Source organism: Drosophila grimshawi, unplaced genomic scaffold (genome assembly GCF_018153295.1).
Source record: "Drosophila grimshawi isolate 15287-2541.00 unplaced genomic scaffold, ASM1815329v1 contig_1369, whole genome shotgun sequence".
NCBI classification, from domain to species: Eukaryota; Metazoa; Arthropoda; class Insecta; order Diptera; family Drosophilidae; genus Drosophila; species Drosophila grimshawi.
Genome location: NW_025062891.1, coordinates 2,164,200 through 2,181,971, shown reverse-complemented (window position 1 = coordinate 2,181,971; position 17,772 = coordinate 2,164,200). Strand labels below are relative to the sequence as shown.

Below are 17,772 nucleotides of genomic sequence, written 5' to 3'. Positions count from 1 at the left end.
TTTCCTTTTTTGTTGTTGTTGTTTATTTAATGAGTAAATCCTAAGTAAATCAGTGTATTTGTTTCAAAAATTAGATAGTAGCTTTTGTTTTTTATTTAATTTTTAAACGTTCGGATTTTTTACACATAAATTATAGAACTAAAAAAAAAGTGTTGAGAGCAAAAAATGGCTTAAATACTACTGTACTCAATAGTGTATGCATTTGCATCGAGTGTTGCCGTTGTTAATTTAATAAGATTGAAAATTCCAAATGCCATCTCATCTGCATAATTACTAACGAGAGTTATTTTCACATTCTACAAATCTACTATGCAGCAAAACACACTCAATAATAACGACGAGAGTCAATAAAAATTATAAATTCATCAGTTTATAAAAAACGACTTTGTATGACACACAGCAAAAACCAAATTTGAAACAAAACCCAAATTATTATCAATTTAATTTAAAGTTTTTCATTTTAACAATTTGTGTTTCACATCAAGTCTTTCTGTCAGTTACTTTTTGCCACGCCTTTTGTTTATTTCTTTCGTTTTTTTCTCGTTTTTTTGTTGTATTTTTTGTTTGTTTTTTTATTTCTCCTACTATAAACAATTTAGATGCAATATGTTGGTGTTCAATTTACTAAATAGCAACACAGCAGGCGCCGACCGAACACAGTTTGGTTGTATGTTTGTTTGCTTGTTGCAAGTTGCATGCTTCGAATATTTTGAATGCCAGACATTTAACATAACACAGCTTTGTCTTTAACAAAATTGAGCAGTTTCAACGCATTTGTTTGTATCTGTTCGAAAATTCGTGTTTCAATCGGCCAAAAATTGCTTGTCGCCATTTCGTAAATGTTTAAATTACATAATTACTAAACCGAATTGAATTAATTGTTTTGTATCAATTGTTAATAACTAATGTACATGTATAATGTATATCTCATGTGTATTATTTGTTATACAATACATTTACCAGTGCTATGATGTGTGTGTGTGTGTCTGTTGTGTGTGTATCTTTGCATGTATATTGTGGTTTCTCGATGGTTACTTGGTTCCTTATATAGTTGAGTTGTTCTTGTTCTTGTTGCAGTTGTTGAATTTGTAGTTGTAGTTGTAGTTGTAGTTATTTTTCATAAATTTGGTTTTAGTTTAGGTTTTAGCATAGCAAATTGTGTTAAATGTATTCTCCGTTCGAATTTGAATGTGTATGCAGCAAACAATTAATCATCGAGGGCTGTTGACTGTTGTTGTTGTTGTTGATTATACTTAGTACTCTTCGTCCTCTGGTGGTGCATCGTCTGGTGGCGCAAAGCCATCCTGCGATGCCAAAAATTAAAAACAGTATTGATTATGCCAGTTGTGTGCAACCAATAAAAAAGACTTTCTTCTCCCGCTTACCTCGGTTGCATAGAGTATGTCCAAAATCTTTTGAATCAGCTGTGCTGGTTCAGCCTCATCGGCTTCCTGGCAACTGTGGCAGTTAAAAGACAAGTTAAGCATCGAAGAATTCAATAAAGATTAAGTTGAACTTACAGTATTTCAATGTCGCGCAGCTTGGTGAAGTAGAAATCGCGCTCTTTCTCCAGACCCTCCAGATTCAAGCGCATGTCCATTACCTAAATAGATGGCGACGGATCAAGTTAAACAGTTGCTAAATGTTTCCTTGTGGGTCACTTACCTGATTGGAGAGCTCTTCGATCTGATGATTGGATGCCGCACCAGCCGCATCGTTCTTCTTGACAGCTCCCGTGCCGGCGATCATTCGATTCGGCGGCGTCGCATTATTTGTGCGTGGCGGCACCTTAGAGACTGCTTGGATTGGATAAGAAAATTACGTTAATCCTAATATAAATGTACTTGAACATAATTATAGATTTAACAAACGTGAAGCACTCGCGTCAAATGGCTAGCGTTCAAGTTGCGCTTTCTGTTGTGTTTTGTCATTTTGTAGTTTTGGTGCATTCAGTTTTGTTAAATTATAGAATTAAATAAATGAGCTTATGAGCTAATTTCAACGTGCCACCAAATGTAGAATAATGTGTATGTATGTATTTTGATGTATGTATGTACAAAAATGTATCTGATGATGAAAGTATTTCTTTTTGCTTTTTTGAAATTAGGTGAGAGATGATGGTTTGGACTTGTGTGTGGACTGCAAACTAAGCCGAACCAAAAGTAAAGCGAACCCAAAACCAAAACCAAAACCAAACCAAACCAAGAGAACCTACTGGGCTTTGTGGCTGTCGTTGTTGCTGCCGCTGTTCGTGTTTGTGCCGCCGTTGGCACACGCCTATAGGAGCTGGCAACGCCGCCGCCGCCGCTTGTGCCAGGCAGAGATTTAACAGCACCGGAACCAAAGCCCATCGGCGCCCCTTCGCGCACACCGCTGGCATCATAATCTCTGCCATCGTAGTTGGCGTCGAAGAATTTTTTGAACCATTGTAAAAATTCGAAATTATCTTGGAAGCGACCCTTTATCAATTTGTCAATGGGTATTATCTAAAAGTAAAATGTGTGAGAGAGAGAAAGAGAGAATAATATGCAGTGTTTTGTTGAATGAAGTGAGAGAAAAAAAAAATATAAACAAAAACTAAATAACAAGAACCAAGACAGTTTAAATAGAAAGAAAACTAAATGTTAAATTAATATTAAAAATTATACATGAGAAATGTGCACACTCAAAACAAAGAGACAACTGTGTGTGTGTGTGTTGGGTGTGTTGTGTGTGTGTGTGTGTGTGTGTGTATTGGGTGCTGGGATGCGTATGCTTTTTGGTGGGTGCACAACAGTCACAAATGTTGCCATTGCCATTTTTGGTGTTTTTTTTTTATTTTTGCTGGTTTCAAAATTGATTTTTCTATTTTTGTTTTTTATTTGTTGTTTTTCGCGTGCTTCACGTTCGTTTTTAGGTTTTTTTTTTTTTTTGGTTTTTTGTTGCCCACACGCACAACACAAATATTGTAAAATGATAGAAGACGAGACAGTTGCGTATACAGCGACGACCCATCACCGTAACCAGCTTCTGCTATCATAATTATATCATCAACACCAATCTCTCTTATCGAGCGAGCCCATACCCGATTGGATGCGCAATGCTGACATGCGGCTATTATTGATCACATGCTGATGCTGCTGCTGTGGATGTTGATGTGGATGCTGCTGCGGGCGACGATGCATTATATGTAGATCATTGTTGGTGCTGCCCACACCGCTGCCGGTGTGGCTGCCGGATCCGTTGCCCAGCTTGATGCCGCCCCGCTGGGCCAGTGGATCGTAATCACGTCCATCATAATTGGCATCGAAAAACTTCTTGAACCATTGCAGAAACTCAAAATTGTCTTGGAATCGTCCCTTAATAAGTTTATCAACGGGTATTATCTGTAGATGTTGTTGTTGTTGTTATTATTATTGTTGTTGTTGTTTTTTCCCCCCGCAGTTGTTGTCGATGTTGTTGATGTTTTTTCGTTGGTTTGTAACGGAAATGTCAGTTAGTTACATACACATAGGAAAGTTCAACTTTTAATGGTATTTCAACAATTGGCTCCACCCAGCCCCAAAAAGAGTTTAATTTTTCTAATTTAGTTTAAGAACAAGTACAGAAATCAAAAATTTACTTAATTATTACACATGATATTTATGGAGATGTGATCAATATTTGCAAATGATGAATATATAATTTGTATAGTCAGTAAAATGATCACATTTCCTTAATTATCAAATCATACAAAGTTTTACTAATATTAAGAAAAACATCTTTACATTCGCAATTCAAATATTTGATATATTCCAAAAGAAAGAAATTTGGTTTTTTTCTACTAAATTTGAATACTGAAATATGAATATGCTTCTTCGAAAGATCTAGCTGCGAATAATCTGATTAATATTAGATTCACTAAATACAAGGATTATTGTAATAAATGTGTCCAGTCTAAGGTGCACAAGGAATCAGCGCAACACACACAGCTCAATCTCAATTTAAATATGTATAACAATTAACTTTGTAAGTGTGCAAAACTTTGGTGTTAGAAAACAACATAATTTAAAAATCGAATAAATATATAAGGCTGGGAAATATACAAAACATATATATTTATATATATATATATATATGTGTGTGGATATATGCTAGAGCTAGAGCTACAATTTACCTTATCGACGGACATTTTTTTGAAGCCCGCCTGCAAGATCTTAAAGTTCTGTATGTACTCATGCTCCAGATTTGTACGGAATTTGACACGCTTGACGGGCACTGAATTTGGGAACAACATGTCCATGAACTGACAGTAAGCGGCACCTAAATATAGACACGATATATAAATACATATTGAATAGGTGATCGGTGATTCGATCGATCCATCTGCCATCTACTCACCCGTGCACAGTTCCTCAATTTTGGAGAACTGCGACTGGAGGCAATCGTTTACCCAGGCCAGCATGTCATGACGAGACAGATTCTCGGACGTCACATTTGTGGAGTACACGTTAACAGCCATATCTCTGTGAATCTCTCGCTGTTCTTGCCGTTGCTGCGAATTAAAAATATATATATATATAAATTGTATTTCATAATTTAACTATGTGTGCCATACATAAAAGGAGAAGGTGTGTGGGTGTGCGTGTGTGTGTGTGTGTGTATAATGCTGGTAATTACGGCTCAGCTTATAATTGTTTCAATTTTTTATTTGGTTTGTATTTTGTTGGTTTAATTTTGGCGTGTGCATTGAAGCGTCGCAGATGTGCGTGCCTCAATATCAAGATCACGGTAATCACAATCAATGCAACATCTGCGGTGGAATGTGGCATGTGGCATGTTGGCACGATTGTTTGTTATAAGTACATTTCAGTGTTCGTACATGAAAGTTTGCCGCTGCTTTTCCTTTTAATTATTTTATCTGTTTTTGTTTTGCCAAATGTTTTTCACTAATTGTCTAAATCAAACAAAAAACGTGGCACTTGGACTAATTCGATAAGAAACTACTCACCGATCTCTAATTCGTAGCTAATTGAATAAACAGCGCTTTGCCTACGGTTCCAAGATTTGTATTAATTGTTGAAAAGAAAAATCTTTGAATGTTTTTAAATTAAATTTTTTTATTTTATTTTTTTCAAATATTCGACAGCTTTATGTGAACAACACTTTCGAATGCCTAGCAGCAAGCATAGATCAAGGCCTGCTTGAAATCCTACCCACACAGCAGCTCGGCTGGGCAGCTGATCAAAACGAATTCAAATAGATTATATTATGTGAATTATGGTAAATTAGCATAAATATTTACTCCTACTACGCTGATGCGACTCTTCACAATTGGTATTAACAAATTACCGAACTCAATAAACAATCAGCAGCGATAACAATCACAGAGCAAAATACAAGTACTCGTCTACGAGATACCCTAGTTGGCCAACACACATTCTGATTTATATCAATGATTTATGTCATTGAAGCAAATCAACTTTTTAAATGAAAATTCCACGAAATTGCAAAGAATACAGAAAAGGATGCATTTCTATGAGGATTGATAATTACATTAGAACAACTATTTATATTACTATTATATATATATTTGTATATGTTGTTTAAATGTTTATATTATTTTCAATACAACTAATCATAAAAACTGCATGGTTTTTTATTTTTTATTCTAAATGGCTTTTAATGCGTTAATTGCTTTATATTGCTTCAGACAGCTGTTCTTTTTTCCGCCTATTGGCAGCAGTGAGTATTACTTGAGTTCATAAGAATAGAGTATTTTTTGAGTACTCCACTAGTCAATAGTGCATGACTAAAGATACCCTGTGGCCACACCTTTTCTTAGCACACACACTTCATTGTAAATTACAACATATAATTCGAATCTGGAGTAGAGTTGTACTTTTTTCTATTTAGTTGAGAAGCGACATGCAAACGCGCCCCACGCTGCTAGCCAAGACAGAATCAGGCAAATTTGAAATTGGAGTGGAAAACGCACACACGAGCAACAAGCAGCGCAAATGCAACAAGAAAGAACAAGAAAAACACGCACAGGCAAATATATACTTTGTATTTTGTATGGCGGCGATAGCAGCGCAATCCGTGCGAGACTGGAGCCAACGAACAATGAACTTGGACTGTGGTGGGTTGCAGCGACTGCGATTGCTTCTACTGCGTCTGCGAGTGCGGCGTGGCTGTGGCTGCTGTTGGGCGGTTTTGGTTTGTCAACGCTTCGCTGCTGCCGATGCCGACGCTTCTTGAGACAGTCGGAAGCCAGCAGCCAACAGCAGCAACAACAGCACTCAGCAGTCAGCAGAGGCAGCGACATCGGCAACGGTTCTTAGTCACTGCATTGCCGGCTAGAGTTGTGATTTACTGTTCATGCCAAAGAAGTAGTTCAGTCGTTCAGTTATTATTGAACGAATTTCTTCGTTCACTTAACTATTCTCATTCATTTAACTACAATTATCGTTCATTTTGTTTCGCTCGTTATATTTTGTTAAAAAAAAACATATTTAAAACCTACTTATTTTCTATTCATTGTCATTTCAAGAAAGTCTGATTTAAATGATTAGTTCGTTCATTTAGTTAGCTGAGTAGTTCAATGTTCAATCGAACTAATTGCGAACGAATCGAGACAACTCTATTGTCTGCATCTGCAGCTGTGTCAGCGTTTTAGGCATTTGGCATTATCAAGAGCAGATAGAATCAAAAAATAAATAACATGACCAATGCCACAACGTGGGCCTTAACACACACACCACACACACAACACACACACACACACAGAAAATGGAATTAGCCGGCAGCCGAAATGTGCCTATAAATATCAGGCCAAGTAGTGAATGTTTGAGTGTGTGTGTAAACTTTTGCCACGTTGTGTGGCAAGTGCATTGAACCCAAAAAAATATAATCATTGCAGTTTGACTCTCATGCGGTAAAATACTCTGTTAATGTGTAAAAAAAAGCTGCAAAAATATTCATGACAGCTTTAAGATAAATGCTATTTTGTTCTTTATTGTTTGTTGCAAGTTGACACAATTTGTGTTATGCAAACACAGAAAACTATATATAAAAATAAATACTCCCACTCATATTGCTGGGAACAGAGTATAAAAAGGGCGCGCTGCGATAAAAGCTAAAGTTGGGGCAATAGCCGGAACTTGACTGTGCCCCGTATTGTTGCAAATGTTGATGTTGTTGTTGCTTATTGATTGAAGTGCAGGCAAAACTGCCCCAAATACACAACAAGTTGGAAAAAGAAACTCATTATGAGGGATTTGTTTTGTTTGCTGTGTCGAAGCCTGATGATGATTATTACTCTTTATGTGTGTGTGTGGGGGCGTTTGCCTCTGATTGATGTGTGTGTGTAATTGCAGCGGAAGTTGTGGCAAATGGCTCATCGTTGCCAACCAATTAAGTAACCGCAACTTATCACAAAAAGGTGACGTTTCAATATAAATTTAACATTTGCGGCACGATATAAATATCGACATCGATTATCGGCAAGTGTTTGTCATCGATCACACTCATACACACACACACACAAATTGCTGTGTGTGATCTGTGTGAAAAGCCGGCGAGTTTTGAGTGAACGTCAGCGTTGGCGTCCGCTAGCTCAGCAATTTTAAGAAGCCAATCAAATTAGTAGTTAAAAGAAAACAAGCTTGAATCGGTAAAACACACACACACACACATACACATATATATATACACACATGCACACGCATGGACAACAATGTGCGGGGGTTGCCAGATAAAAACCGCACACACACATAACAAAAGTTGACAAGTTGACATACTGGCAATGACGTCATGCTAATAAATTGATATCGGCAGCAACAACATTGCAAAGAACACCTGAGAGCGGCACAGGAAATGCACCAAAAAATATGGCAACGCCAGTCGCAAAATTGCATTTTTGCTTGTGGCAGGTAGCAATGTGTGTAACGGCATCGACTCGGGCAGCAGCAGCAGATTAGCCGCAAAGGCCTCTTGACGATTTGGTGTGGAATTTTTATGACTGTTCCTGTTGCAAGCGTGCAGCAGGCGCAGAAGCCACACACACACACATATACATGCACACACATTTTATTTTTGGTCACACACACATATATAGAAAGGAGACAGACGCGCCTGCAACACTGGGCGACATTTAAATGCGTACAACACGCACACACACACATACGCATAGCATGTACAGAAGAAATTTTCTGCTATATTTTGTGCTCAAGTGTTGTGCACTTGAAGTTTTCGGCAAGGCTATTTTAAAATCGCCACATATACACGAGAAACTCTCGCATTTTTTTTGTTGCCGTTGAACTTTCTTTTCTGCCGACGCCGCCTCTTCTAGATTTTGCCATGCACACACTTAAAAGATGGAGAAGCAAAAAAACGCCGCAGCCGCAACATTCACCAACACACACATATATATATACACTTGGAAACAGGCTTTTCTGCTGTTGGCCGTTGGTTTGAAGTTTAGTTCACACTCACCTAATTAATTGTATTTTGGATAATCGTTGATTTAACTTAAACCGTACCTTATAATAATTCAAAGTAATTAACGACAAAGGAATCCAAAATTCTATGACGAACCGTTTTCACGTAGTGTTGTCGACTGCTCTCTAGTGTTGCCCAATCAATTTTGCTGCAGTGTTAGCAGCGAGTGAAACACTGCTAGCGTCGTCCAGCTATGTTAACGCAGGCGATAACGATAGGCCCATAATTATTTGAACATTTATGCAATCGATTTTTATTAAAAATTTAAAAAGTTTGCGGGCCACGCCCGCGAAAAACGACATTTAGACTTAACACTAATAAATGCAACAGTTTCAACAGTTAGAGCATTAAATGCCCACGAAATGCAATAAAAATACACACTTTTACATGCGGAACACACCAAACTTGGTGTCATGGCCAGCGTTATTGAGAGCCGCCTTCAAACTGAGGCCGAGCACCTGGCGGGTATTCGCCGGATCGATGATGCCATCGTCCCACAAGCGAGCCGTGCTGTAATAGGGAGAACCCTCCCTCTCAAACATCTCCACAATTGGCTGTTTAATTTTCAGAGCCTCCGCCTCGCTAAATTCTTTGCTGGCACGCTTCCGCTGATCCTCGGTAATCTGGGCCAAAACATTCGCTGCCTGAACACCGCCCATGACAGAGATGCGTGAATTGGGCCACATGTAGAGGAATCGGGGTGAATAGGCGCGTCCACACATGCCATAATTGCCGGCGCCATACGAGCCACCAATGATCACCGTCAATTTGGGCACATTTGCACAGGCAACCGCTGTGACCATCTTGGCGCCATTTTTGGCAATGCCATGCGCCTCCGCATCGCGACCAACCATGAAGCCTGCGGAGGGATTACACCAAATGACAAGTCAATAAATCATTCAATCAATCAACTCACCCGTAATATTCTGCAGAAAGACCAGGGGAATCTTTCGCTGTGCACACAACTGAATGAAATGGGCACCTTTGAGGGCGCTCTCCGAGAAGAGGACTCCGTTGTTGCCCACAATGCCAACGGTGCGGCCATAGAGCTTCGCAAAGCCACAGACCAGCGTCTCGCCGTAGAGTTTCTTGAATTCCGTGAAGCGACTGCCATCCACAATCCGAGCAATCACATCGCGTACATCGAAACTCTTCGTCAGATTTGGGCCAACAATCCCGTAAAGCTCAAGCGGATCGTAGAGCGGCTCCTCCACAGCAGCAGCAGTCGAGTCCAGAGGCGTTGTCGCTATGGAGTGGAGCAGTTGATCGTTGTACGCGTTTGTTGCCGGCGTATTCAGATTGCTGACAATCTGCCTGGCCAAATACAAGGCGTGCTCATCATCCACCGCATAGTGATCCGTTACGCCGGATGTCTTGCAATGCAGATCGGCGCCACCCAAATCCTCCGCAGAGACTTCTTCGCCCGTTGCCGCCTTCACCAGCGGTGGTCCGGCCAGAAAGATGGTGCCCTGCCTTCTCACAATAATGCTCTCATCCGCCATGGCGGGCACATAGGCGCCTCCAGCGGTGCAGCTGCCCATGACGACCGCAATCTGTGGTATGCCCTGTGCCGACAAGTTCGCTTGGTTGTAGAATATGCGCCCAAAGTGTAGCTTGTCCGGAAACACCTCCGCCTGGCGTGGCAAATTCGCCCCTCCCGAATCCACCAGATAAACGCAAGGCAGCCGATTCTCCTGCGCCACTTCCTGGGCACGCAGATGCTTCTTGACCGTGATGGGGTAGTAGCTACCACCCTTAACCGTTGCATCATTGGCCACCACAACGCACTCCGTGCTGCTCAAATATAAGAATCGAATATTTAATATGTATTCCATTTTAAGAGTATTTTTGCCCTACCCGCAGACTCTTCCCACGCCGGTGACAATGCCCCCCGAATTGACCACCTCTTCGCCGTAGAGCTCGTAGCCGGCCAGCGTGCTGAGCTCGAGGAATGGCGAACCCTTGTCCAGCAGCAGATTGATGCGCTCCCGCGCCAACAACTTGCCACGCGACGTGTGGCGCTCGTTGGCCTTGGCGCCGCCTCCTGTCAGCACTTGGCTGGTCACATTGCGCAGCTGTGTGACCAGCTTGCTCATTTCCTTGGCATTGTCCTGCAAGTGTTCCACAATGTAATTATGTACACATTTACAGCTATTTGAATGTTCTTACCTTATATTCCGCTGATTGCTTATCTATTTCGCTGCTCAGCACATTCGCATCACCCACGTGTATGAGACGTGTTTGGCTGCGCCTCAGCTGGCTGGCCACGGAATGCCGCAGAAGTTGGGTCAGTTGGAGCTTCAGCATGTTGACGGACCGGCTAAATGCAATAATTTAATGAATATGTTGGGGTAAAGATCACAGCGCTGTTACGTCAGGTGTGCAAGCGCTGGTCACACTGAATGCGCGATCAGCTGTCAGTAGCATACCGCCATCTAGCGCGAATAGTTGGAAAGTCCAACCAATTGTGAGCAAACATTTTATATAAGTAGAGCACAAAGCGCCATCTATTTTTCGTTTTCTTAAAAACAAATTTCGAATGCTGATAAAAATAACTGAAAATATTACAATTAAAAATGATCTGCTCCAATAATTTATTCCCCAACTTTGAGTTAAATATCGAAATATATAAGTAACCACTCCGCTGTAAATGACTTGGCCACTGACGATTTACTAATGCAGCTCAAACTTAAAAACTAAATAAATGGTAAATAAAACTTCAACTTTTTGTTTTTGGACTTTGGTAAATTTATTAGCTGTTTTGGATTGAAGTTGTGAGTTGATAACGCAATTGTTTCATTCTAAAACTAGGAAAACGACATAGGACATACGACAAACATACGATTTATGCTTATAGATAGTTTGCTATACTAGGCGGTTCTGTGAACATTTCAAAGCTTGATTGTGCACGACGCTCTAATTTCTATCAGATACGTACAGATACAGATACAGATACATATAAACAAATATTTGATTTGATTTTTAAACATTAGTGGTAATTTAGGTATTCAACGCTGCTATTAGACAATCACATGACAAACATAAACATTGGCTTACTTAATTATTTATTTAGCTATTCAAATTCCGTTAATTATATAAGTTTATTCAGGCTAGTTGTAGTAGGTAAATGTATATTTTTCCTTAAAACAATAAAAAAAATTTAGATACTTTGAACTACAAGAATATGATATTAGCCAGTAGCCAGTAGTCGGTCCGGTACTCTGATCTGATATCAATTTTGTTGTGTTGTGTTGTGTTCATTTGTTTTGTTTTTGGCTTACTTAATTTTAATCTTGTGTAGTTTCAACTTAAAGCCGAGCACCTCGCTCAGCACACCCGAAAGGGCCGATAGGATGACCACCTTGATGGTTGTGAACAGATATGGATTGGCACTGAGACCAGAGATCTTGAATGGCGTTTCGAGCTCCTTTAGCAGATCGGCTGCCAACTTTAGTACGCTATTTGAGACCATTAGTTCCTCCTTCTTTTTGGGTTTTTGTTCGATTTGCAAATACAAATTGATTTGTTCGGTTATCAGCACCGACACACTGCGATATTTATGCTGGATCTTCTGGCCCAGCGTCATGAAGCGCAGCAAATAGATGCCAATCGTAATTGACCAGATGAGCGCCTCCAGCGTCAGATGTGTGTGCAGATTAACCGAATCCTTGAGCCACTCAACGCTGAGAAAGGCCAGCAGCAGCAAGGTGACTATAAATGCCGCAGACACAATTATATCCACGGATCGCTGCGGACCGCGTTTCTAAAAGTTCAAAATATATTAAGCAATTAGTAATTAATATATATATTAGATAAATGATTACCTTCAAATAGGAGCGCACACTCAGCCAAGTTTTGATGTTGCGCACCTTGTTGAGGCGAAAATGGGGCAGATTCGATTTACGTGCGCGACGCGATGAAGTCAGATGCGAAAACAGTTTGGCATACAGAAAACTAAAACGAGCAAAAGATTGGAATATTAATTTTCAAAATATCAAAAATATTATTACAATCTTAGTAAGTACATAAGGTTTCCATCGGCTCTATGAAACAGTTCCTTTTTGCAATATATTTTTGTGAATACCATATATTTATTAGTTATCTAAATATCTCAAATATGTTATTCTAATTTTAGTAACTAAACGAAGCTTAAGTTTATTTTAGAGACTCTGCTCTCAAAGTCTGTTCAAGTCACTTAAGTCCCTATTAAACCTGAAGAATTTAGTTACATATTCTCAAAATAAATTTAAAAAAAATTTCTATTCGATATTTTCAGGAAAAAATGTGATTAATGATTTAAGCATATTAACCAAAGAAGTTTAATATGAATTTAAATGTAAATGTTCAAACAATTTTGCCTACATTTTTGTTTGATATTTTGAGCAGCAAACGGTGATTCATGCAACAAATTCCGATTAAGCCCACAAAATTTAATTGAGAGATTCATTTGAATCGGTACATAAAAGAGCTATGCACATTTTCAACAATATGGCAAATTTAAGTTTACCGTTGCTTGAAGGTGCGCTCCGCCACAGCAAATATGATGAAGAGGATGAGCGTCAGGCAAAGACGTTGAGCAAAGCCCAAAGCCAGCACGGTGCGTTCCCACTGCGAGTTGCCGAAGGCGAAGCCGATTAGTGTAAAGAGCGAGGACGATGACTTCTCCCACAGCAGCTGTGGCATATACAAATAGCTGATCTCGCTGGCCTTGTCCGCATCAATGGTGATCTGTAAGCGAGTATTTGATTTTAATTGCTAATTGATGCATTCGAATAAACACTTACCTCGCACAGCCGACAGAAGGTTGGTATCAGCGTCAGCAGAAAGGAGAAGAACACGCCTATGTAAATGTAGTCGTTGGTGACGCCCAGCGAATCGACACGCTCAATAATGCACGAGGCGATCTCCAGCACAGACATCTGTGCCTTTTTCGCATCACGCTGATCCCAAATGGTGCAGCTTACTAAGGGTGAAATAATTGAAGCTCTTATTGCAAGCAAGTGTAATTGTTATCTCAAATTAGTCAAATTAGAGTTCAGGCTTGTGCGCTATTTTACTTAATTACATATATATATAATATATATATTTAATTATACTAAACAATTATATTAAAACCATTATTTACATACAATTATAAATTCATATATGATGTATAATGATGATTACTTATTTTATAACTTAAGCTTTATCTAATTAATTGATTAATGTGATCATAAATGGGACAATTACATCTTTTATACAATTTCTGGGCTAATTTCTCGAGCTCTTCTAAGCAGGTCAATGATGGAATCAATCTAAGACAGATTTAAATGTGGTTCCTGAATATATGAATATTAACCTGAATAATAACTGACAGCTTTTTTCCTAGAAAGCTTGGAATTAATCTGCATTGACTTGGAATTTCTTTTAATAAACATTTATGATTACTTATGTTAATAACAGCATGCTTCGGTTTCAAAGATGATTCATTTCCTACTTGCTACAAATAATCATGAATAATTTAGAATTCTTTCTTTGTTTGCTTCTTTATCTAGTTATGTTAGTATTTCTCATGGTGTTCACTTACTGCGATCCAGGCTACTGTGCGGATTTAGTATGGTTGTGGGTGTAATGTCCAGTTCTGGCATCTCCTCATCGCTGCATGCCTGATGTTTGTAGCCGCCATCGGATTGATCCAGTTCAGAGGTGTAGCTGCAATCGTCACTGTTGGTGGTGACGCCCAGCCAATCAGTGGCAGATGTGTTGCACTCCTGGGTGCCAGCCGAGGCTGGACTCGATATGATGTCCGCATCGTCGCATTCGTCCGACTCGGCACAGCTGCTGGTCGATTCTCTACCGAGTTTATCTGCGCTTGTGGTTGGCGCATTGCTGCTGCTGCTGGCGCCGCCACTGTTGATATTGGTGGTGCTGTTGGTTATGGTGGTGGTGCTGTTGGTGCAACAGCTGCTGCTGTTCGCATTGAGACGCAAACGCAGATGACTGGCCGGTGTGACAATTGTTGATGTGTTTAGGTTGTTGGTATGATTGTTGTTGCTGGCATTGACATTGGCAGCATTGTTGGGCGAATGATTGTTATCTTCGCCGCTGGAGCTCTTATTGTTGAGACTCTCGAAACCATCGTCATCGCCAATGCAGCGACGCGTCCCATAACTGGCCTCCAAACTGCCGGCCACATTGCTCAGCTCAACGCTGGACGAGGGCAGCTCATTCTCCTCGAAAGTGGCATAGATCTGGATGGGTGTGTGCCAATTAACATTGCGCTTCTTATGTGGACTGTCCGGTGGCTTGAGATCGTACAGCGGTTCGGTGAGTGTAGTCGTGCTATCCGCCGCTGCTGCTTGATGCTGATGCAGATGATGATGATTGTTTACTATGGCTATGGCAGTTGTGCTGGGGCCGCTCTCCTCGCTGGCAATTGGGACACAATTGCATTGCTTTAGCTCGGCGCCAGCTGCTGTTACTTCAGCGATAAGTGGCGTCAATTTGGAACGCCGCGCACTCAATGAGTGATTGCTGCTGGGCTGTGAAATGTCCGCATCAGATTGTCGCAAACTACGAATAGAAATACACACATTCGTTAGAATAGTTAGCTATATAAATTAAGCTGATGAAATGAAGAAACTTGCCGCACAAACTTCTTGCGTCGCCGCAAACGCTGCTCCCTTGGCGCATTGCTCTTGTCGCCAAATGTGGACATGGAAATGCGACGCAATTTGTTTTTGCTGCTGGCACCCGAACCAGCCGTATTCGTAGCGACAATTTGCGAGTGTATTAAACTAATCAGTAAACTAAGCGCAGATGGTATTAGCAGAGCACTAAGCATATCAGCACTCTCCTCTGTCGATTGCTGTTGCTGCTCCTGCTGCTTGTTGTCAGCAACAGTTGCAGCCACATCATCGAGAATCGTTGCATTCGCTGCCCGTTCGTAGACGAGGGGCGCAATGCGATTGCTGTGCAGGATGTATATGGCCCAGTTGATCAGTTGGGTGATGTAGAGGCACAGTATAAAGCCGAAGGCATTTGGCGTCGTCTGCTTGACCCACCATTGTGTGTAAAGTGGCAGCAGCAGGTAGCGCAAGATCGCCAAACGGATGACAGTCAGCAGGGTTTGTTTCGGCTTCGCTTTGGGAAATGTGGAGCCTGTATCAATAAATATCATTAGAAGAGAGTTAAATCTTGTTTGTTTGTGTGGTAAACGCACCTCGCACTAGATCCACATCGATTAGTTCCGTTTTTAGTTTGGTGTTCTTCAGGTTGACGCTATTGAAGCCATCCAAAATGCGCTGCTCGACGGTTTTCTCCCATTCTTGTTTATCATAGGTGCCGATGCGTTTCTGGTACCTATTCCAAAGTCATATAAATCAAACGAATTATTTGCTTAATCAAATAAAAATGTTTTGCAGTTGCTCACCATGCGACAATTTCATCCAATTTCATAGTAATAATGACATAAAATCCGCTTAATTGTCACGCGCCCTGCTGGAAAAGCAACAAGGCAAAGATTTGTCATTCAGCTCTTAACCAAAGTAGAAGTACAATTTACTGAAAACCAGCTACGATTGAAAAGCCAATCAAACTAATCCAACATGAACAATACCCGTAGATTTCCTGCACTCTTCACTTATAGAAACATATTTTATCAACTGAAACCGAACGGTTTGTTAATATCAAACCGGTTTGTGGCTAAACAAGCCGGGCTAAAACATATGCTTTAATTACCAAGAAGGAAATGATATCGCATAAGCATTAGAATACTTGATAATTGGTTTTAATGACACGTAATACAACAAAAACAATAGCAACAAAAAAAACCCATTGGGAAACCCATTCAAATTCTTTGCGGAAAAACAGATCGAAGTTTCGATACCCTTTAAAGTAAAATTTAAAAAATATTTGGAAAATAAATAAGATATATTCTCAATAATAAAAATTCGAAATTTCCACTCATTTTCCGAGAGATGTTCGACATTTTCCAAAGAAACTATTGCATAAGTCTATGAGAATAAGTTTGAACTAAATTTGGCATAGTTACGCTCCTTAATATGTTCAGCATTAACAAAAGATTCAGCAGCATGGGAAATAATAATTTATAAATAATTATCATGTTTGGCAGCTTGAAAGAAAAGCACAACAAAGGCGGAATTGCAAATCAGCTGATAACTTTCACCTTCACATTGAAACGCGATAAAAAGCTTTCTGCTGCTGAAGAGTTACGATTATCAATGTCAACTATGCAGTCGTACAAATAATGGGTTTCTTTTTCTGTTTGTGTTTTTTTGTTTGTTTTGCTTGCGAGGAAACACGAATTTTGATTTTGGTATTTATGGCTGTCTGTTTGTCTATCGTTGGGGCGCCTCTGCAATGCTGGCGAGTTCAAGGTGAGCCGTTTCTGCATGCAACGTGCATTGGGGCACTTTTTAATTAAATATACATAATATATGGTGTTGAATCAATCCTCTTTACATTCATCGATTTGCAATTTACCTGAAAATTTGACAAATGCTAATCGATTTTTGTACACCTCCAAAATGGGCGCGCGTTATCTTTGGCACTGTTGACAACACTTGTCGTGTGTGTGTGTTTAGACTGTGAATTTAGCATGCACTACGCATACCAACGTTGGTTGTATTTGTTGGTCCTGTTGCACTTGCATTTATGGCCGAAATCAAATCAATTCGATTGGAATACAGCACGAAACGACGACGTCTTCCTCCTACGAAACTTGGGAGATATGTGTGCAGTGCGACCGAATCTTGCAAGCCACAAAATATATTGCACAAACTACGATGCCTAGACGGGCACACTGAAAACTATCGACTGTTACTTACCGTTGGCGTGCATCGATATTAAAATCGTCACGCTAATATCGATACTCACTATTTTAAATTAATGTTACTTGCACTTCTTTATCAGAAGTGAATACAATTGTTAATAACGAGATGTTTCAAGAATCCATGAATAACTACATTTTAGCATATTGCTATTTTGTAGATTCTTGAACTAACACATTATTATCATTTAAGGCTGCCTTACTCATATGATAATAATAAATTAATTTATTCATTTATTGCTTTGATATGCATTGCATTCGCATCTCAATAAATCGTATATGTTTGGGAATAAATAGATCTCATCGTTTGCATATATTAATCACTCAAATTTTGATTTTGTTTTGCTTCAATGCCGCAATGTGCTCGCAGCTGTTGTGGCTTGGAAACACTTACGCATTTCACAATTCCTCCTTACACTTTCTTCCTCGCTGTATATACCGACAGGTGTACATACATACACACATACATACATACATACACA

The 17,772-nt window shown here is 39.8% G+C and overlaps 3 protein-coding genes across 15 annotated transcripts; all 3 read right to left on the bottom strand.

Moving 5' to 3' along the window:
* Window positions 1-8,605, bottom strand: LOC6559991 (microtubule-associated protein RP/EB family member 1). Of its 11 annotated transcripts, none has more exons than XM_032735630.2 (8): window positions 8,557-8,605; window positions 4,360-4,513; window positions 4,136-4,281; window positions 2,216-2,486; window positions 1,666-1,796; window positions 1,521-1,603; window positions 1,386-1,458; window positions 1-1,304 (listed from the first exon to the last, which is right to left on the bottom strand). In XM_032735630.2, exons 2-8 carry the CDS (start codon window positions 4,478-4,480, stop codon window positions 1,254-1,256), a joined length of 876 nt encoding a protein of 291 aa, XP_032591521.1. In that variant the 5' UTR covers window positions 4,481-4,513; window positions 8,557-8,605; the 3' UTR covers window positions 1-1,253. The 11 variants fall into 11 exon arrangements, with proteins under 11 accessions (XP_032591521.1, XP_032591517.1, XP_032591519.1 ...); XM_032735626.2 differs by having other exon boundaries at window positions 1,666-1,799; window positions 8,455-8,602; XM_032735628.2 differs by having other exon boundaries at window positions 8,455-8,592.
* A 92-nt stretch (window positions 8,606-8,697) lies between these two features.
* On the bottom strand, window positions 8,698-10,875 carry LOC6559385 (probable methylcrotonoyl-CoA carboxylase beta chain, mitochondrial). 2 transcript variants are annotated; one of them, XM_032735617.2, is made up of 5 exons: window positions 10,834-10,875; window positions 10,630-10,780; window positions 10,318-10,571; window positions 9,377-10,254; window positions 8,698-9,319 (listed from the first exon to the last, which is right to left on the bottom strand). In XM_032735617.2, exons 2-5 carry the CDS (start codon window positions 10,765-10,767, stop codon window positions 8,844-8,846), a joined length of 1,746 nt encoding a protein of 581 aa, XP_032591508.1. In that variant the 5' UTR covers window positions 10,768-10,780; window positions 10,834-10,875; the 3' UTR covers window positions 8,698-8,843. The 2 variants fall into 2 exon arrangements, with proteins under 2 accessions (XP_032591508.1, XP_001987137.1); XM_001987101.2 differs by having other exon boundaries at window positions 10,630-10,855.
* A 413-nt stretch (window positions 10,876-11,288) lies between these two features.
* Window positions 11,289-17,192, bottom strand: LOC6560092 (protein phtf). Of its 2 annotated transcripts, none has more exons than XM_032734643.1 (9): window positions 16,945-17,192; window positions 15,872-15,939; window positions 15,662-15,801; window positions 15,087-15,600; window positions 14,027-15,012; window positions 13,245-13,423; window positions 12,968-13,188; window positions 12,285-12,414; window positions 11,289-12,223 (listed from the first exon to the last, which is right to left on the bottom strand). In XM_032734643.1, exons 2-9 carry the CDS (start codon window positions 15,895-15,897, stop codon window positions 11,738-11,740), a joined length of 2,682 nt encoding a protein of 893 aa, XP_032590534.1. In that variant the 5' UTR covers window positions 15,898-15,939; window positions 16,945-17,192; the 3' UTR covers window positions 11,289-11,737. The 2 variants fall into 2 exon arrangements, with proteins under 2 accessions (XP_032590534.1, XP_032590535.1); XM_032734644.1 differs by having other exon boundaries at window positions 15,872-15,936; window positions 16,945-17,177.
* Between the last annotated feature and the right edge of the window lie 580 nt (window positions 17,193-17,772).